The sequence below is a fragment of the Cherax quadricarinatus genome, chromosome 37 (genome assembly GCF_038502225.1).
Source record: "Cherax quadricarinatus isolate ZL_2023a chromosome 37, ASM3850222v1, whole genome shotgun sequence".
NCBI lineage: Eukaryota > Metazoa > Arthropoda > Malacostraca > Decapoda > Parastacidae > Cherax > Cherax quadricarinatus.
Genome location: NC_091328.1, coordinates 24,193,044 through 24,216,207, shown reverse-complemented (window position 1 = coordinate 24,216,207; position 23,164 = coordinate 24,193,044). Strand labels below are relative to the sequence as shown.

Sequence of the window (23,164 nt, the reverse complement as noted above, 5' to 3'; positions counted from 1 at the left end):
AAAGAAATTATTGTCTTACATAAAAAAATATTGCAATCTGAAGATAAAATTCGGACACAAATTTTGAACAGAGGTGCACTTTACAGTTATGTATTTTTTACAAAAGATCATTACTGCAGCCACTTGTTCTCCAGCATAAAACTGAACTTAAACATAAGATACAGTGATAGTAGTGTCACCATTGTTAGAGCTTCATTCGGCTGATGTAGGTGCATATGGCACTAAAAATAACTCTATTTCACCTTTTTTTTTATTATTTACAAAAATAGTTCATTTGCTGACAATATCATCTATCTTAACAAGGGATATCACTTTACAGTGTAGTGAAGAATGTGTATGTTCGTCAGTCATCGAAAGTGGGAAGTGATGACGAGGTGGGTGAGCGCACAGAAGAGGAACACAAACTGTATGGAGTCCGTAGCGTTAATTGAGGCGTTGTAACCACTCTGCTGGACGGCGGCTTGGTGCTGACCTGCAGAGAAACACATTAGTTAACCACAATACCTGCACACACACACACACACACACGCGCGCACACACACACACACACACACAGAACAGGAACATCAGGAACAGGAACATCAGCAACCATTACTGCTTTCCTTAAAATTTCTGCATCTCTCGATGGCCTGAGAGCGCCTCTGCAGGGTCACCTGTCTTCCCTGCCTTCAGTATTCTCTCTGACTGCTGTTCCTGTACCCAGTGGCATGCCTCTTTCACTCTTTGACTTTTACTGGACATTCACAGCGATCTGATAGGGCCTTTGGGTATGACTTTTCTCCTCTTCCTAAATCAGACCATTAGATATGGAGAGAAATGCAGTGGGCTTCAGGAAGCCGAAGGGACAAAATTAAAAGAAAGACAACAAGTGGAGGAAAATATTATTAAAAATATAATGAAACAGACAGGAGAGGAAGACATGACCCAGCTGACAAATTTTCAGAGACAAGGAGGATTCTAGAGAGGAAGAAATTGTCCAGTCAAATTGATTTTCAAGTCAGAAACAGTGCGAAACAGGGTACTGCAGCAGAAATCACAATTAAGAGGCTCATTAAATCACCAATGTGTGTACCTTGACCACAACAGAACACGAGAAGAATGACAGAAACTGGAAGAGAGGCTACAAAGACGAAAGGGGCAGGAGAGACAAGGATAGAGATGGGTAGAGGGTGCCCAGACTCAGGAGGACCAGTAAACACGGCCTCCCTCAGAATCAACCAAAGAACACCCTCAACCCCTACAACTCCCCCACAACCAAACAAATTAACCCAAACAACCTACATTTTGCACCCACAGGCCAACCATCACAAACTCTACCTTCACGGTAGCCTATCATAGTATCCTGCCAGGTCTCCCATTTCCAAAGTCGCCACACTCCCCCTGAACACAGTATCGGAAAAGAAGCTGAAAATATGCTACAACAACTCAAATGGAACAACAAATAGTGTGAGTAGTGGCAGGAAAGAATCATGGAAGAATCCCCAGACATTATAAAACTCACGGAAACAAAGCTATCATGGATGATAACAGGTGCAATTTTTTCATCTGGATATCAGATCCTGAGGAAAGATAGAGGAAACAGAGGGGGAAAGGAGTTGCACGGCACATCAGAAACCAGTTGAATTTTGAGGAGATGGAAGGAATGGACAGAAGGGAAGCAAGGGACAACATAGTAGATGTACAACCCGCCACGGAAGAGAAGGGGCTAAGACAAAATTATGAGAGCAACAGACCAATGGTGGACATAATAGCTGAGGTGGCCAGAGGGCCCATATGGGTAGAACAAAGATACTTATTCCAGGTGATTTCAATCAAAGGAGATTGGGAAAACCTGGAGCCACGTGCGGGACCAGAAACGTGGAAGGCTAAGATGCTGGAGGCAGTACTGGAAAACCTCATGCACCGATATGCCAGGAACACTATCAAAGAGAGACGACGGGATGAACCAGAATGGCTGGACTTCGTATACACCTTGAGCAGTTCAGACATTGAGGATATCACAAATGAAAGGCCCCTCGGAGCTAGTGATCACGTGGTCCTGAGTTTGGTCTGCATTGTAGAGTGAACAGTGGAAAGTGAAGCAACACGAGAAGTACAGAAGAAGCCAAACTACAAAAGAGGGCCAGTGCCATTTCTGGAATATGTGGATGACATGACGGAAGGCATAGTTTCAGAGGTGTCCCTGTTTGCAGACGATGTGAAGAAAATTACGAGAATTCAAGTGGACTAGGATTAGGTAGGACAAAAAAGGGATCCGGACAGACTGCAAGCCTGGTCCAACAATTGGCTTCTGGAGTTTAACCTCACCAAGTGCAAAGTTAAAAAGATTGGGGAAGGCCAAAGAAGACCGCAGACGGAGTACACACTAGGGAGGGAGGCAAGGGCAGCAAACCTCACTCATGGAGAAGGATCTTCGGGTATCATACTGAAAACATCTGAAGCGAACATCAACCATATGCTGCAGCACATGAGAGCCAGGTTAACCTAAGAATAGCGTTTTGACACATGGGGTAAGTAGTTATTCAAGACACTGTACACTGTGTATGTCAGGCCTATACTAAAGTATGAGGCACCAGGATTGACCCACACCTGGTTAAGTACGTTACGAAATTAGAGAAAGTACAAAGGTTTTCAACAAGAATAGTCCCGGTGCTAAGAGGTATGTCCTACGAGGAGAGGTTAAAAGAAATCAACCTGATGACACTAGAGGACAGGAGGGATAGGGAGGACATGATAAGAACATATAAAATACTGAGAGGAATTGCCAAGGTGGATAGCGACAGAATGTTTCAGAGATGAAACACAGTCTCCAATTATCAACTGCTAGTTGAAAACTCAGACGAGTTGCAAAGATGTTAGAAAGTATTTCTTCAGTAGTAGAGTTGCCAAGAATTGGAACAATCTGGAGAGTGATGTAGTGGAGGCAGATTCCATATATAGCTTTAAGAAGGTTAAGAAGGGATACCATAAAGCTCATGTAGCAGGGAGAGTGGACCTAGTAATGGCCAGTGAAGAGGTGGGACCAGAAGCTATGACTCGACCCCAGTAACCACAAATAGGTGAGTACACACACACACACACACACACACACACACACACACACACACACACACACACACACACACACACACACACACACACACACACACACACACAAACACACACACACACACACACACACACACACACACACACACACACACACACACACACACACACACACACACACACACACACACACATATACACAGATTTGAAGCAATTCCTACATGAGGTGCAATGGGTGAGAGAGCTGAAGGAAAAGAGTAAATGAAATGATGGAACACTCGACCACAAAGGGCAGGGAGGCAGTGGAGAAGTTCGTTCCAAGGAGCAACAGAAACAATGGGAATACCAGAGTGAGCCCATGGTTTACCCTGAAGTGTGGAGAGGCCAAAGCCAAGTGTGCGAGAATACTGAAAATGTAAAGAATGCAAATTACCCAGGAAAGCAGGGAGCTGAGCCGAAGAGCCAGAAATGAATATGCATGGAGAAGGAGAGAAGTCCATCGTCAATACGAGAATGACATAGCATCAAAAGCCAAATCTGACCTCAAGATGTTATACAGCGACATCAGGAGGAAAACACTAGTCAAGGACCAGGTAATCAGGATAAGAAAGGAAGGAGGGGAGCTCATAGGGAACGACCAGGAAGTATGTGAGGAGCTCAGCTCACGATTCAGAGTATTCACAGCGGAGACAGAAGCTTAAAGCAAACCGAGATGGCAGGGTGCACCAACAAGTGTCAGATACACTGCATAAAACCGAGGAGGTGTAGAAGGTGAAGAAACTGCTAGGGGAACTAGATACCTCGAAGGCGATGGGGCCAAATAATATATCTCCTTTGGTCCTGAAAAGGGGAGCAGATGCATAATCGAAACAGGGCAGCTGCCTGAAGTGTGTAAGACAGTAAATGTAGTCCCGATTTTTAAGAAAGGCGACATACAGATAGCGTTAAACTTCAGATTAGTGTCACTGACACATATGGCATGTAGGGTAATGGAGAAGATTATCCGGAGAAGAATTGTGGAGTTCCTAGAGATTTTTATATGCCACTCACCTAATGAAGTTCTACGAAAAGGTAAGAGTTGTAAGGCAGAAGAGAGAAGGACGGAAAGTTTGTATTTTCTTTTACTCAAGGAAGGCTTTTTACACAGTACTGATCAAGAAACTGGTTCAGAAGTGCAAAGTTATTAAGGATGGAGAAGGACAAAGAAGACTGCAGATTGAGTACAAACTCGGGGCACAAAAGCTGTAAACCTCAGTCAAGAAGAAAAACCTTGGTGTAAGTATCATACGTATCACATCCTTTGAGGCGCACATCAACCAAATAACTGCTACAGCAATTAGGCGTTTGGAATTGTAAGAATAGCTTTTCGACATCTATATAAGAAGTCAATCACGATACTGAGAGGAACTGACAAGGTGTTTAGGGACAGAATGTTTCAAAGTTGGGAAATAATCACAAGAGGGCACACGTGGAAGTTGAAAACTTACATGAGTCATATGGATGTTAGGAGTAGTCAGGAAGTGGATCAATGTGAAGAGTGAAGTAGTAGAGGGGATATCTAATCATAGCTAAATTTATGAATGCCTACGGGAGAGAGTGGACCTATCAGCGACCAGCGAAGAGGCCTGTCAAGGAGATGTGAATCGACCCTTGTAACCACATATAGGTGAGCACAAATAGGTGAGTACACACAAACACAAACAAATACACACAAACACAAGCACATAAACACACGCAAGCACACACACTCGAGTCATAGCCAGGAGCTATGGCTCGACCCCTGCCACCACACACACACACATACATGTTAGAATTAACTAACAGTTCATTGTTAGCTGATGAATAAAATATGAAGAGAATTTAAACTACAGAGGAAGGACTGAAGCTGCATGAAGATCTGTGAAGAAGTTAAGAATCGTTGAATACAAGAAAAGCTGTGGTGCTCGGAAACGGGAACATGAAAACGAAAACAGAATTCCGCTAGTGAATAAATTAATTCACAGAAACAGCTAAAAATATATTATTTTAATGAATATTACGCCAAGTTTGTTCCGAGAAGTACACACTAACAGAATAACATCATCAGCATAAGCTTACATAGAAAACATAAATGGCATTCACAAACCTAGACAAAGGACTCAATAAATCACAAATTTAAATTTTAGAAAATAGATACGAGCGCATTAGAATGAACTATGAATAAAAAATGCAATATTTGAGCTGTAGGTTACATGAAGAACACCAGACATAGGGAATATCATAACATGTATTATAACTCAGGGCACAGACTGCATAGACATATTTAGCCTCTTTATCAGGACTTGAATTAATACATCAAAATGATGCAGAGATAAGAGATTTTTCAGTATAAGAGTGATAAAAGTAAGATTGGGCCGAACAATGATACAGTGACAGTAACCCTTATATATAACTCAACAAAATACATTTGTTAGAACTAAGTAGTGTGAGTTAGTTTAAAAATAAGAAATGGTGCTAACAGCTAGCATCCGAGGGATTTACCTGTCATCTAAAATATATCGGGGAAACGCTGAGAATTCTGGTTTCACGAACGTGCAGATGTTGCTAACAAATAACAATTATTACTTATTTTTGATAATTCAACGTAGTTCGCAGTTCTTTAACCAGAGGTTTGGTAAGTTGGGGGAGAAAGAAGGATAGGTAAGGATGAAATGTGGAAAAAGAGTAGGTGTGGGGGTTAGGAGGGGGGTAAGTAATAAAGGTAAGTGGCCCAACTACTTTGATGCATATTAATAAAGGTGTGTTATTCATGATATTCATTTGAGGTATACCACACCACCCATCAGAGGCACACATGTATACAAGTTGTATACGTGCATGACGGTGATATGGTAGTAGGTACAGTTTTACTTTTTTCACAGTAGACAAGTTGTTTGGGTTGGTTGAAGGTGTCGTTGCATACAGGCTACGTGAGGTCATATACAAATATGTTGAAAAGAATAGGGCTCAGGTACGATCCCTGTCGCACTCTGGCTGTTGGTGTGAATGATTCTGCCGTCTTGCAGTTGAAGGTAGTGATGATGCTTCTACTTGTTAAGAAGTTATATGTGAATCTGAGAAAGGTCCAGTTGTGATCTGGAAGGTTAGCAAGTTTGAATATGAGGCCGTAGTGCCACAGGCTATCAAAAACGTTGCGTACATACCGAGTCGTAATGAGGGCAAGATTGCCTTGTTTACTCAGGCTGTTCACGGCATCGAAGATGATTAATGGAGTACTGCGTTTCTCTGTGGGTCCTAAAACAAAACTGTTTTTCAGTGAAGAGGTGGTTGAAATCCATGTAATATTTCAGCCAATCAGAGATTATTTCTTTCAAAGACGTTGCCAGTGACTTCAAGTAAGGAGATAGGTCTGTAGGTCTCTAGCTTATGCTTGTCTTTGTTGGGTTTTCCAACGAATATCATCCTTGCTGTTTTAAGTGCCACGTGGAAGTGTCCAGAGGCCAAGATGGCATTATTGATATTTATCAGAGACATCTTGCGGTTTCGCGGTAGGTACTTACTTGCTTTACTGTTATGCCTGAGGGGCTAGGAGCTTTATTTCTTATTCTGCCTATGATTTGGTACATATCTCTGAGGGTAAATTGGTCTAGTAAGGAGGTGGGCTCATTTTCCGGAGCTATTGTGCCACTTAATGGTATTGGTTTGAAGTCTTCCCGATTGTCATCTTTCCATTGTTGACCCAATGATAGATTTTGCCACCTAAGTGGCTAGTTTATTGTGTACCCCATATCCACCGTGTGGACGGTAGCGCAAGAGCATATGGATACACAAAAGGCCTAGGAAGTAGGTACCAAAAGGGTTACACGTGTACATTTGCATTTATATCTACAGTTCACTTATCTGCTACATGAAAATTTAGGAAATTTGCTTAGTATATCTGGTATCTTATTTTCATTAATAAGATATCTTGACATGTCACATAGGTTTTTATGCTGTCTACCTTTATATTCCTCAATAAGTGGACAATTAGAGAGTGACCATATGCATGACCATATAATTTGGATAAGTACTTGTAACCAAACCTAAGCCTGGCCACTACAACATCAGTCAGTCTATTCACATTGCAAGTTGCTTCATAAACATACTTATCTATGTTCATGTTATTATCGTGGGTTATAGATCTACTCAGACTTCTCATTGCATTCCTATAACATTCATTATCATTATTTACTTCTCTCTTAATATTATTCCTACTGCTAGACACAGATATACCAAAGTTATATTCTACATTCTCCTGCAGGGTTATATTCTTGGCTAACATATCAACTTTATCATGAATGTGTAATCCAATGTATGATGGGATCCATAGCAATTGTACATTAATTCCTTTTACCTGGATTTTTGAGTATCTGTACCTGGCTTCTCCAATTAGCATGTTACTGGAGTCATTATATGAGTGAAGAGCCTTCAATGATGACACAGAATCAGTAATGATGATAGAGTCATACTCAGTATCATAAGTTACCTTCAGTGCCATTAGGATTGCAAACCATTCAGTTTGCAGTGTAGACGGCCTGTTGTTAAATCTTATGCCTAACTCAACAAATTAATTATCATTCTTAACAAGGGTGGTGGCAACAAGAGCAGATGCAGCCCTGCCAGAAGACTCTTGTTTGGATCCATAAATGTATAAAACTAGTCATAACTTATTACTATCAGCTAGGCGAGAACCACTAGTAGTGATTATTGTTGAATTTTATCCCACGTTTCTCCCATCAAATTGGCTTGGTCGTGTGGGTCTTCCAGGGTGATAGCCACTTCCTCGTCGTCTTCGTCGGTGAAGGAGTTTGTTAGATAGTGTGTGGGAGTGGGCTTGGCCCCAAGAGCTGGTGAATCTTACTCCAGAACTGTTCGGGTTGGTGTTTACGTTGGTTAGCCTGGAGAACAAGGTATTTCCATATATGTTTTTTCTGCACGGTGACTGGGTTGATTAATTCACGCCTGATCCCCTGTAATATAGCCAGTGTGGGGTGTCCCGTAGGGTGGTGCCTACTACACTCTTCTTGGTAATTTTTCATGCTATCCCTAATCTCTCGGGTTGGTTTGTACTGTTGGGATGTCTTTGATGATGTTAGTTCGCAGCATGCACGGGTTGCATCTGAGATTCTTTCGTGGAGGGAGCTGACTGCCTCGTCTATTGCAACTGAGGACTGCTTCTCAAGCCTAGGTAGTCCCTGAAAGGGTCAAAACCAATGGTTTTTATGTTGGGTTTTGTTGGGGTGGGTTCCCGGTATAGCAAAGTCTGAAGCTTTATTATGAGAGGAACGAGGTTCAATCCAACATTTCCACCAGCTGAAAGCTATGAATTAAAATATTTCGCAGTGTCTGCTGGTAAGGACTATACAAGGTGTTCCGTGGTGAGGGGCTCACATATAGCTTAAAGAATGGGTCTTGGAAAGATAAATTTCATGTTGTCATTAGACTGAACAGCTGCAGTTGCAGAGAGCGGGGCGACGGGCGTTAAAATCCCATGCAAGGACTGTGGGAAAATTTCTACTGAGTATCCGATGTAAGGGGATGGACTCTATGTACCGCTGTCTAGTACAAAAATATCCAATTTCCACTATTACCTTCCCGTAGGAGGTAGTCAGTTCTGTTGGTAAGATGTCTTCATCAAAGTGGATGTTACGGAATGCGTATTCTATGCTCACTAGAACAGCCATCCCGCTGTGGGGCCCCTCTAGATTTCTTTAGTATTGAATAACCTCACAGTTTAATATGTTGGTCAAGTCTGGCAGCCGTCTTGTTCAAGAGGATGATGTCCGGGTTGTGACTGCAGAGTTCAGCTTCCAGGAGGTAGCGATTGTTGAAGTGTTTGAAGTTTACTTGTAAAATTGTAATCCTCATTATTTCTTCAATTTTGCGTTGTTGCAGTTTGCCAGTTGTGTGTGTCTGAGATTATAATTTCCTGTTGCTCGTGTATTTTCCCAGCATGACTCCTCATAAAGGGGGAGGTAATCCTCTGTAGATTTCTGAAACCAGGTTAGCTGGTCCTCATCGTTAATGCTTGAGCTGGTGACATTGACTGATATGTCCGAGTCCTCTTCTGACTCATTGGATACTACATTCACTTTATGCACTGGATTTTCGTGTTCATTCGTATCAAAGGGCACATCCGTGACCCTGTCAATCGGCGACACTGGGTCTGTTAGTACAAGGATACTAGAAAGAGTTGGCCCTCGATGTTCGGTTTCCAAAAACGGTTGGGCTCGTTGCTCAGTTTCTTCTCCATTTGGGGTAGTATTGGAACCTGACTGGGTGCAGAAAATGCCTCTACAGTATCATTTTCTGCAGTAGCAGTGTGGTACAGATGCAGGGATCCTTAATTCTTTGGTGGCCTCTGTCCTTGTTTTCATCGGGCCCTCTTCCATAACAGGGCCTTGGTTATGGGAGGTGAATTGGTAGTGAGTGGATGCTGGGGAGATGACTCACTGATGCGACCACATTATCTGTAATGCTGATATATGCGAATATATTAACCTTTAGTAAATTGTTGAGAATGATCATGTAAAGATGGTAGTCGTTACCTGCAATTTTTTAACCAACGAAATCATGATGGACGTTTTCAAATGGGATTCTGCTTAGGACCTTTGGGGCACAGGAAAGAATGATGGCCCAGGAGCTAGGAGAGTACTGTGGTTGGGAGGCGGGAGTGGGGAAGTGGATGGTCCTGGAGCTTGATAAGCACTGGTGTTAGAATGGGAAAGTGAAGAAGGGGAAGTGGTCGATGCAGTGTTGTTGGTGGAGGCAGCGGGAGGAGCCACGTTGGAGAGAGAAACTCGGGAAGGAGAAGTCAAGGAACATTGTGCTTGGTGCCTCGGGAGGGGTTTTCTTGGCATCCGCCTGTTTCTTTGCATCAAGCAGTGGTTGGATTGTTGTTTTCCTAATTGGGCAGAGTGGGGAAACAGCTTAGTGCTTCCCTTTGCATAGGGCGCACTAAAGGTTGTCCCTGTTACTACATTTCCCCTAGCGATAAGCAATCAAAATCAGCTTACGTTGATTTTGAATGGGACTGTTTTTTGTAATATGGTTAAACCCATATGTCTTGCAGCACTGCTTGATACTGAAATATCTTTTCTTGGAGATTTAATCTGGTATACATGAGGTCCCAAAGAACTTCAGACTGTTCTAAGTGATTGTTTTCATTGCAACTGGGCATGATTCCCAGCTGAGGCCAGTGACTCAGTTAATTTGCTGAAAAGATCTTTCCGTGAAATCCTACATCCCTTTTGTAGCTGACTTATGAAGAACAGTTCCTAACACAGACCTGCCCTCGAGGGAGTGAAGGGAAACAGGGCCCAAGGCAATGATTGGCCAGATTAAAAAAAAAAAAAACACGAGCTACTGGATGATCACCTTGCCTTGTTTTAAGTCATTTAAGCGAAGTTGCCGAAAATAGAAGAGTATAGGGAAGTTAGAGAGACAGGAGTGTAAGTAGTGTGTGTGGTTGGGCCAGTGTAATGGTTGGGGAGCCGTGTAGGGGAAAGCACGGGGGGCGAGGATGAATACTAGTATCAGAGTTCAGAGTGACTCCGACGTTTATCGAATCCATAATCCGTGAATTTGATAATGGAATATTCATTCTAAGTAACAGTGGGTAAAGCTGTCGTACAGACGTTTCTAGCGACGGATTTTTAATTAATCTCTGCAACACCCATACTTATTCACACTTCATATAGGAGATGCAAACCACATATTTTCACTCTAGTATGATTGTGGGGAACGGGAAACTACAATTATGATAGAAAAAACAAGAAATCTCGATTCCAGCGAGCGATAGATCTGATACTGAATGGCCAAAGGTAACACCGGAGGCCAACAATAAAATATTACGGGAAATGTTTTGATTAATAGTAATTCATGTACCAAGAGATAAAGAAAAGTGGAGATAAAATCTTAAAAATGTTATTTTGGTACATCATTTTTCCGAAAGGAAAATTATATATATATATATATATATATATATATATATATATATATATATATATATATATATATATATATATATATATATATATATATATATATTTTATTATTTTTTTTATTATCACACCCACCGATTCCCACCAAGGCAGGGTGGCCCGAAAAAGAAAAACTTTCACCATCATTCACTCCATCACTGTCTTGCCAGAAGGGTGCTTTACACTACAGTTTTTAAACTGCAACATTAACACCCCTCCTTCAGAGTGCAGGCACTGTACTTCCCATCTCCAGGACTCAAGTCCGGCCTGCCGGTTTCCCTGAATCCCTTCATAAATGTTACTTTGCTCACACTCCAACAGCACGTCAAGTATTAAAAACCATTTGTCTCCATTCACTCCTATCAAACACGCTCACGCATGCCTGCTGGAAGTCCAAGCCCCTCGCACACAAAACCTCCTTTACCCCCTCCCTCCAACCCTTCCTAGGCCGACCCCTACCCCGCCTTCCTTCCACTACAGACTGATACACTCTTGAAGTCATTCTGTTTCGCTCCATTCTCTCTACATGTCCGAACCACCTCAACAACCCTTCCTCAGCCCTCTGGACAACAGTTTTGGTAATCCCGCACCTCCTCCTAACTTCCAAACTACGAATTCTCTGCATTATATTCACACCACACATTGCCCTCAGACATGACATCTCCACTGCCTCCAGCCTTCTCCTCGCTGCAACATTCATCACCCACGCTTCACACCCATATAAGAGCGTTGGTAAAACTATACTCTCATACATTCCCCTCTTTGCCTCCAAGGACAAAGTTCTTTGTCTCCACAAACTCCTAAGTGCACCACTCACTCTTTTTCCCTCATCAATTCTATGATTCACCTCATCTTTCATAGACCCATCCGCTGACACGTCCTCTCCCAAATATCTGAATACGTTCACCTCCTCCATACTCTCTCCCTCCAATCTGATATTCAATCTTTCATCACCTAATCTTTTTGTTATCCTCATAACCTTACTCTTTCCTGTATTCACCTTTAATTTTCTTCTTTTGCACACCCTACCAAATTCATCCACCAATCTCTGCAACTTCTCTTCAGAATCTCCCAAGAGCACAGTGTCATCAGCAAAGAGCAGCTGTGACAACTCCCACTTTGTGTGTGATTCTTTATCTTTTAACTCCACGCCTCTTGCCAAGACCCTCGCATTTACTTCTCTTACAACCCCATCTATAAATATATTAAACAACCACGGTGACATCACACATCCTTGTCTAAGGCCTACTTTTACTGGGAAAAAATTTCCCTCTTTCCTACATACTCTAACTTGAGCCTCACTATCCTCGTAAAAACTCTTCACTGCTTTCAGTAACCTACCTCCTACACCATACACTTGCAACATCTGCCACATTGCCCCCCTATCCACCCTGTCATACGCCTTTTCCAAATCCATAAATGCCACAAAGACCTCTTTAGCCTTATCTAAATACTGTTCACTTTTATGTTTCACTGTAAACACCTGGTCCACACACCCCCTACCTTTCCTAAAGCCTCCATGTTCATCTGCTATCCTATTCTCCGTCTTACTCTTAATTCTTTCAATTATAACTCTACCATACACTTTACCAGGTACACTCAACAGACTTATCCCCCTATAATTTTTGCACTCTCTTTTATCCCCTTTGCCTTTATACAAAGGAACTATGCATGCTCTCTGCCAATCCCTAGGTACCTTACCCTCTTCCATACATTTATTAAATAATTGCACCAACCACTCCAAAACTATATCCCCACCTGCTTTTAACATTTCTATCTTTATCCCATCAATCCCGGCTGCCTTACCCCCTTTCATTTTACCTACTGCCTCACGAACTTCCCCCACACTCACAACTGGCTCTTCCTCACTCCTACAAGATGTTATTCCTCCTTGCCCTATACACGAAATCACAGCTTCCCTATCTTCATCAACATTTAACAATTCCTCAAAATATTCCTTCCATCTTCCCAATACCTCTAACTCTCCATTTAATAACTCTCCTCTCCTATTTTTAACTGACAAATCCATTTGTTCTCTAGGCTTTCTTAACTTGTTAATCTCACTCCAAAACTTTTTCTTATTTTCAACAAAATTTGTTGATAACATCTCACCCACTCTCTCATTTGCTCTCTTTTTACATTGCTTCACCACTCTCTTAACTTCTCTCTTTTTCTCCATATACTCTTCCCTCCTTGCATCACTTCTACTTTGTAAAAACTTCTCATATGCTAACTTTTTCTTCCTTACTACTCTCTTTACATCATCATTCCACCAATCGCTCCTCTTCCCTCCTGCACCCACTTTCCTGTAACCACAAACTTCTGCTGAACACTCTAACACTACATTTTTAAACCTACCCCATACCTCTTCGACCCCATTGCCTATGCTCTCATTAGCCCATCTATCATCCAATAGCTGTTTATATCTTACCCTAACTGCCTCCTCTTTTAGTTTATAAACCTTCACCTCTCTCTTCCCTGATGCTTCTATTCTCCTTGTATCCCATCTACCTTTTACTCTCAGTGTAGCTACAACTAGAAAGTGATCTGATATATCTGTGGCCCCTCTATAAACATGTACATCCTGAAGTCTACTCAACAGTCTTTTATCTACCAATACATAATCCAACAAACTACTGTCATTTCGCCCTACATCATATCGTGTATACTTATTTATCCTCTTTTTCTTAAAATATGTATTACCTATAACTAAACCCCTTTCTATACAAAGTTCAATCAAAGGGCTCCCATTATCATTTACACCTGGCACCCCAAACTTACCTACCACACCCTCTCTAAAAGTTTCTCCTACTTTAGCATTCAAGTCCCCTACCACAATTACTCTCTCACTTGGTTCAAAGGCTCCTATACATTCACTTAACATCTCCCAAAATCTCTCTCTCTCCTCTGCATTCCTCTCTTCTCCAGGTGCATACACGCTTATTATGACCCACTTCTCGCATCCAACCTTTACTTTAATCCACATAATTCTTGAATTTACACATTCATATTCTCTTTTCTCCTTCCATAACTGATCATTTAACATTACTGCTACCCCTTCCTTTGCTCTAACTCTCTCAGATACTCCAGATTTAATCCCATTTATTTCCCCCCACTGAAACTCTCCTACCCCCTTCAGCTTTGTTTCGCTTAGGGCCAGGACATCCAACTTCTTTTCATTCATAACATCAGCAATCATCTGTTTCTTGTCATCCGCACTACATCCACGCACATTTAAGCAACCCAGTTTTATAAAGTTTTTCTTCTTCTCTTTTTTAGTAATTGTATACAGGAGAAGGGGTTACTAGCCCATTGCTCCCGGCATTTTAGTCGCCTCATACGACACGCATGGCTTACGGAGGAAAGATTCTTTTCCACTTCCCCATGGACAATAGAAGAAATAAAAAAGAACAAGAGCTATTTAGAAAAAGGAGAAAAACCTAGATGTATGTATATATATATATATGCATGTGCGTGTCTGTGAAGTGTGACCAAAGTGTAAGTAGGAGTAGCAAGATATCCCTGTTATCTTAGCGTGTTTATGAGACAGAAAAAGAAACCAGCAATCCTACCATCATGCAAAACAGTTACAGGTTTTTGTTTCACAGTCATCTGGCAGGACGGTAGTACTTCCCTGGGTGGTTGCTGTCACCAACCTACTATATATATATATATATATATATATATATATATATATATATATATATATATATATATATATATATATATATATATATATATATATATATATATATATATATATATATATATATATATATATATATATATACATATAACAGCACTGCGACTAGCCAAGAACTCGAACCCATGTCGTTTTGGCCCACCTCATGGTGAGCGAAAATAACATGACGCTCTAACCCACAGGACCACGCAATCCTACAAGAATCAAGTACCCAGCAAAGCTAGGTGTTTTACATTTATCCGAGGACATGCAGTGGTGTGGGTGCCTCTGAGCTAATTTCTTTCTACTCCCCGTTTGGTGTACTAGCTTCCACAAGCAGTATTTAATATTACTGTAAGAACGAACGAGTGGTATTTAATCAGAAACAACGCTGCGACTAGCCAAGGACTCGAGCCCATGTAGTTTTGGCCTGCCTCATGGTGAGCGAAAATCACATGACGTTCTAACACACAGGACCACCAAATCCTACAAGAATCAAACATCCAGCAGAGCTAGATGTTTCACCTCGATCCGTGGATATAGTGATGTGGGTGCCTCTGAACTAATTTCATCCTACTCCCTGTTTGGTGTATTAACCTCCACAAGCGGTATTTTATATTATTAAAACCACGAACGAGTGGTATTTAATCAATAACAACACTGCGACTAGCCAACGACTCTAACCAAAGTCGTTTTGGCCCGCTTCATGGTGAACAAAATTCACATGACGCTGTAACCCACAGGACCACTCGTTCATGGTCACAATAATATAAAATATTGCTTGTGAAGGCTAGTACACCAAACGGGGATTAGAATGAAATTAGCTCAGAGGTACCCACACCACCGTATGTCCTCGGTGTGTGTGGGTACTGTGGGTTAGAACGTCATGTAATTTTCGCTCACCATAAGGCGGGCCAAAACGACATTGATTCGAATCCTCGGCTAGTCGCAGTTATGTGGTCTAGTGGTCTAAAGCGTCATGCGTTTTCACTTACCATGAGGTGGGCCAAACAGCATGGGTTCGACGCCATGGCTAATACAGTCTTGTAACTGATCAATACCACTCATTTCGTGGGTATATATTTATATAATGCATATATATATATATATATATATATATATATATATATATATATATATATATATATATATATATATATATATATATATATATATATATATGTATGCAAAACTACCACTGTGAAGGAATAGTGAAATTCCAAGTGCTTTCTTGACTTCTCACATTATCAAGGAACTATAAAAACAATACATCAAAGGAAGGCATATAAATGGTCGAGACAACGCCTTACCATTATTTCCCATAACAAAGGAACACCTGACGTGAGACAACACCCGACTTATAAGAAAAGAGGAACACTGCAGCAGGCCTGTTGATCCAACTAGGCAGGCCCTTCATGATACCCCTCTATCAAAATATTTGCCCAACCCTAGTGTTCTACCCAAGAATTAAGTTTTATTGTTTTTCCAATGTATTATTAAATTTTTGCCAAATTTTATTAATTATAAATGAATCTAATTTATATAAACGAAAGGAATTATTAATGTTTTATAAAAAGCAGTTTTGAAAATAATATGAACATTTCCTTTGGTTTATATCAATTAGATTCATTTATAATTAATAAAATTTGGGGAGAATTAAAAAATACCTTGGACAAATAATAAAACTTAATTCTTGGGTTAAATACTGGGGTTAGGCAAATATTTGTTAGTGGGATGTCGTGAAGGATCTGCCTAGTTGTGTCAATAGGCTTGCTACAGTGTTCCTCTTTTCTTAAGAGTCAGGTGTCGTCGCGCGTCAGGTGTTGCTTTATTTTGGGACGTGATGGTGAGGTGTGATCTCGACCCTTTATATGCCTTCCTTTGATGCATAGTTTTTATAGTTCCTTGATAATGTGAGAAGTTACGAAAGCACTTGGAATTTCACTATTCTCTCACCTGTTTACTGTGATATTATATATATATATATATATATATATATATATATATATATATATATATATATATATATATATATATATATATATATATATATACATAATTATATATATATATATATATATATATATATATATATATATATATATATATATATATATATATTTATATATATATATATATATATATATATATATATATATATATATATATATATATATATATATATATATATATATATATATATTATATATATATATATACATATATTATATATATATATTTATATATATATATATATATATATATATATATATATATATATATATATATATATATATATATATATATATATATAATATGTATATATATATACATGTATATATATATATATATATATATATATATATATATATATATATATATATATATATAAATATATATATATATATATATATATATATATATATATATATATATATATATATATATATATATATATATATATATATATATATATATATATATGCAATAAGATCACAGTAAACAGGTGATTTCAGAATATGCAAAACAACCACTCTGAAAGAATAGAGAAATTCCAAGCGCTTTCGTGACTACTCACATTATCAAGGAACTATGAAAGTAAAGCATCCAAGGAAGCTATATAAGGGGTCTGGCCAACACCTCACTATCAGATCCCACAACGGTTAAACACCTGACGCGCGCCGACCCAACTTGGATAGGTCCTTTGCACAACTCACCCACAAACTATTCTACCCAAAAAATTTTAAAAATATTATTTGTCCAGTGTATTATTAAATTCTTCCCAAATTCTATTAATTATAAATGGATCTAATTTATATAAACCAAAGGAAATATTCATATTATTGTCAAAACTGCTTTTTATGAAACAAGATTCAATTATATTCCTGTCGACCATGGACTTGCTTGATACTACTTTCTCAACTTTTTTGAGAATCAATTGGATGGTTAAAATCTCTTACATAGACTTAGTTGATAAATTAAGCTCCTTGACTGACTTAAATTATTTTAACATGGTTAGTTTTGATGTTACTTCCTTGTTTACGAAAGTTCCTGTTGATGATTTATTAAGTTTCTTATCTGAAGAACTCGTTAACTATGATTTACCATTGCCAGTTCCTACTATCATTCAACTTATTAAACTTTGCATTGTTGATGCAAAATTTGTATTTAATGATAAGTTTTACACTCAGAAGTTTGGTATGGCAATGGGAAATCCTCTTTCACGTGTTCTTAGTAACCTATACATGGAATTTTTTGAAACAAGGTTGCTTAACACAACCCTCCCTAATAGAGCTAAATGGTTCAGATATGTTGATGATATTTTGTGTCTTATGCCCAAAAATGTAGATATACACCATTTCCTTGGAAAATTAAATAGCTTAGCCCATTCTATAAACTTTACTGTTGAGTTTGAAGAAAATAACTCATTGCCTTTTCTAGATGTTTTAATTATTAAGGGTAATAATGAATTCAAATTTAAAATTTACAGAAAACCTACAAATAACTGTTCCTATGTCCACTATTATTCCTCGCATCAAGATAGAGTCAAACTGTCTGTTTTCTCATCACTGTTTTTGAGAGCTTTACGAATTTGTAGTCCTGAGTTCATAGATGAGGAAATATCCAAAATTTATGAAATAGGTAATGATTTAAAATACCCAAGAAATGTAATTGATAAATCTTTTAAAGTTGCTAGAAATACTTTTTACAATCCAAAAAGGGACAACCAGCCTTATTCAACTAAAAATATGTTGGTTCTCCCTTACCATGAAAACTTAGTTGATATGCCTTCTCTTCTTAAGACTTTTAAAATTAAAGTTGTATTAAAAAATCTTGATACAGTAAAAAAACTTTTGATAAAGAATTCCCCCCAAAATGCTGATGGATGTGTCTATAAGATTCCTTGTAAAATTTGCGATAAAGTTTATTACGGTCAAACTGGTAAAAATCTCGAACTAAGATTAAAACAACATAAATATAGCATTAGAACTGGACATGATTCCAATGCTCTATTTATTCATGTAAGAGATTTTAACCATCCAATTGATTTTCAAAAAGTTGAGAGAGTATTATCAAGCAAGTCCATGGTCGACAGGAATATAATTGAATCTTGTTTCATAAAAAGCAGTTTTGACAATAATATGAATATTTCCTTTGGTTTATATAAATTAGATCCATTTATAATTAATAGAATTTGGGAAGAATTTAATAATACACTGGACAAATAATAATTTTTAAATTTTTTGGGTAGAATAGTTTGTGGGTGAGTTGTGCAAAGGACCTATCCAAGTTGGGTCGGCGCGTGTCAGGTGTTTAACCGTTGTGGGATCTGATAGTGAGGTGTTGGCCAGACCCCTTATATAGCTTCTTTGGATGCTTTACTTTCATAGTTCCTTGATAATGTGAGTAGTCACGAAAGCGCTTGGAATTTCTCTATTCTTTCAGAGTGGTTGTTTTGCATATATAAATATATATATATATATATATATATATATATATATATATATATATATATATATATATATATATATATATATATATATATATACATATATATATATATATATATATATATATATATATATATATATATATATATATATATTATGTATATATACATTATATATATATATACATATATACCATACCCCCGGCCGGGATTGAACCCGCGGTCATAGAGTCTCAAAACTCCAGCCCGTCGCGTTAGCCACTAGACCAGCTAGCTGGTCTAGTGGCTAACGCGACGGGCTGGAGTTTTGAGACTCTATGACCGCGGGTTCAAACCCGGCCGGGGGTATGGTTTATTTGCAATCGTGTCATTACGATTTCTTAAGTTATATATATATATATATATATATATATATATATATATATATATATATATATATATATATATATATATATATATATATATATATATATATACAAAATTAGGCAAAGGGGGGATGGAAAACACTAGCTCAAATAAATTCACACATTTGTGCTTCGTCAGGAACTGTGCAATGTTGCGAAACTTGAAACGGATATTCTGAGGAGAAAATTTTCTCAGCGTGAGCGACGGATTTCCCGTCCCACATGAGAAAGCAATGTGCCAGCCTCCAGCATCCTGTCTCCTCTTTTCCCTTCCCCCACTTGTGGCTTGGGATCCCTCCCTCGTATGAAGAAAACAACTTACCGAATAACAGGAACAAGTGATAGTCAGCCCCAGTTCGCAGCTATTCACTATCAACTTGTCTTATATCATTACGAAATCCGGTTACCTGGATGATTTTTCCACCAGTATAAGAATCCATTGTGCCTTTTTGTCACCTTATACTTTTGTACGTTAGAGAACGTTCTCGAAGTATCCAGAAAATATCCAGAATATTCCATATAGAAATTCTCTATCAAGATTGTTCTGAAAATTATTTAATATCCTAAATATTCTTGATCACACCATATACAGAATATTCCTGAATATCTTTAAGTATCCTGAATATTCATCGTCACCAAATATACCGGCTATGCCTTCAAGAAAATATCCTGAAAAGTCCTGTCATCTAGTTATTACCTTGTTCTATATAGAGGTTAGTTTACACATCCTAAATATTTGTAATTGAAACCAAACACTTGTCTTTCTAGATATTCCTAGAAGCCTGAATGTTCCCTGTCTCGAGGACGCCAGTAGAGACAAGTTACTCCTTCTGTCTTTCTTGGTTTGTCGTAGACAACTTACACATTCGTTATTAAGTATAATAGATGTAGTCACAATCTGTGTAACCGTACTATTATGCAATTGTACCTTAATAAACTTATGACTATCACCTGTTGCCGTTTAAACGGTACCAAAGAAAATGAGAAGAGAGAGGGGTATACTGTGCAAGTTACAACACTCCAAAGGAGATGCTGATCCTTTTGGAATTCCCCGTGTACTTCGATACAGACGGGCGGGAGGAGCTCCCTGACGGGCGAAACGTATAGGACAGGCGAGGAGAACACGTATCTAGCGCCATGAAATTTTCACTAGGCCCCATTGCATAATGAGCAATTTGGCGATTGTGTACAATTCTCTCCATTACAAAGCAGTCGATTTTGTAGGACCCATGACTTGGATTATGCAGGGCATTTCCATTGAGTTTTAAGGGAGGATTCAAATATGTTTGATTCCATGACGGAACTGTTCGGTACAATGACTTGAGCAGTCCCGCAGGACAGGTAGCCACATCTGTCCACTAATTTTCATTAAGACAAGCATGTGCATGGTGGTTGTTTCTACTAAATCACAAGTGAAATCACTAGACAATACAGATACGAAAACTTCATTAATGCAGGAGTCCAGAGTATACCGTACAGGGGATGCACTGTGTATAATTACTCATGAAAGTTGGATTGATGCCAAAAGAGGAGAGAAATAATATGAATAACATGGTCCTCCGCCCACAGCTAGGGCTGCCAAACCTCCTTTTATCATTTATATATATATATATGTATATATATATATATATATATATATATATATATATATATATATATATATATATATATATATATATATATATATATATATATATATATATATATATATAGAGAGAGAGAGAGAGAGAGAGAGAGAGAGAGTATATATATATATATATATATATATATATATATATTCTTTCAACACACCGGCTGTATCCCACCGAGGCAGGGTGGCCCAAAAGGAAAAACGAAAGTTTCTCATTTTACATTTAGTAATATATACAGGAGAAGAGGTTACTAGCCCCTTGCTCTCGGCATTTTAGTCGCCTCTTTCAACACGCATGGCTTACGGAGGAAGAATTCTGTTCCACTTCCCCATGGAGGAAATAAACAAGAATAAGAACTAGAAAGAAAATAGAAGAAAACCCAGAGGGGTGTGTATATATATGCTTGTACATGTATGTGTAGTGTGACCTAAGTGTAAGTAGAAGTAGCAAGACGTACCTGAAATCTTGCATGTTCATGAGACAGAAAAAAGGACTCCAGCAATCCTACCATCATGTAAAACAATTTCAGGCTTTCATTTTACACTCACTTGGCAGGACGGTAGTACCTCCCTGGGTGGTTGCTGTCTACCAACCTACTACCTATATATATATATATATATATATATATATATATATATATATATATATATATATATATATATATATATATATATATATATATATATATATATATATATATATATATATATATATATATATATATATATATATATATATATATATTATCACACTGGCCGATTCCCACCAAGGCAGGGTGGCCCGAAAAAGAAAAACTTTCACCATCATTCACTCCATCACTGTCTTGCCAGAAGGGTGCTTTACGCTACAGTTTTTAAACTGCAACATCCTCCTTCAGAGTGCAGGCACTGCACTTCCCATCTCCAGGACTCAAGTCCGGCCTGCCGGTTTCCCTGAACCCCTTCATAAATGTTACTTTGCTCACACTCCAGCAGCACGTCAAGTATTAAAAACCATTTGTCTCCATTCACTCCTATCAAACACGCTCACGCATGCCCCTTGGAAGTCCTAGCCCCTCGCACACAAAACCTCCTTTACCCCCTCTCTCCAACCTTTCCTAGGCCGACCCCTACCCCGCCTTCCTTCCTGAAGTCATTCTGTTTCGCTCCATTCTCTCTACATGTCCGAACCACCTCAACAACCCTTCCTCAGCCCTCTGGACAACAGTTTTAGTAATCCCGCACCTCCTTCTAACTCCCAAACTACGAATTCTCTGCATTATATTCACACCACACATTGCCCTCAGACATGACATCTCCACTGCCTCCAGCCTTCTCCTCGCTGCAACATTCATCACCCATGCTTCACATCCATATAAGAGCGTTGGTAAAACTATACTCTCATACATTCCCCTCTTTGCCTCCAAGGACAAAGTTCTTTGTCTCCACAGACTCCTAAGTGCACCACTCACTCTTTTCCCCTCATCAATTCTATGATTCACCTCATCTTTCATAGACCCATCCGCTGACACGTCCACTCCCAAATATCTGAATACATTCACCTCCTCCATACTCTCTCCCTCCAATCTGATATCCAATCTTTCATCACCTAATCTTTTTGTTATCCTCATAACCTTACTCTTTCCTGTATTCACCTTTAATTTTCTTCTTTTGCACACCCTACCAAATTCATCCACCAATCTCTGCAACTTCTCTTCAGAATCTCCCAAGAGCACAGTGTCATCAGCAAAGAGCAGCTGTGACAACTTCCACATTGTGCGTGATTCTTTATCTTTTAACTCCATATATATATATATATATATATATATATATATATATATATATATATATATAACTATATATATATATATATATATATATATATATATATATATATATATATATATATATATATATATATATATATTTATATATATATATATATATATATATATATATATATTTATATAT

At 38.6% G+C, this 23,164-nt stretch overlaps 1 protein-coding gene across 1 annotated transcript in view; it reads right to left on the bottom strand.

The window, feature by feature from the left end:
* Positions 1–14: 14 nt before the first annotated feature.
* The window catches only part of LOC138853703 (uncharacterized), a 193,985-nt gene continuing 170,835 nt past the window's right edge, over positions 15–23,164 (bottom strand). Inside the window, exon 7 of the mRNA XM_070091940.1 lies at positions 15–472. Coding sequence (XP_069948041.1) covers positions 348–472 — 125 coding nt within the window. The 3' untranslated portion in view covers positions 15–347. The remainder of the gene's footprint in view (positions 473–23,164) is intronic.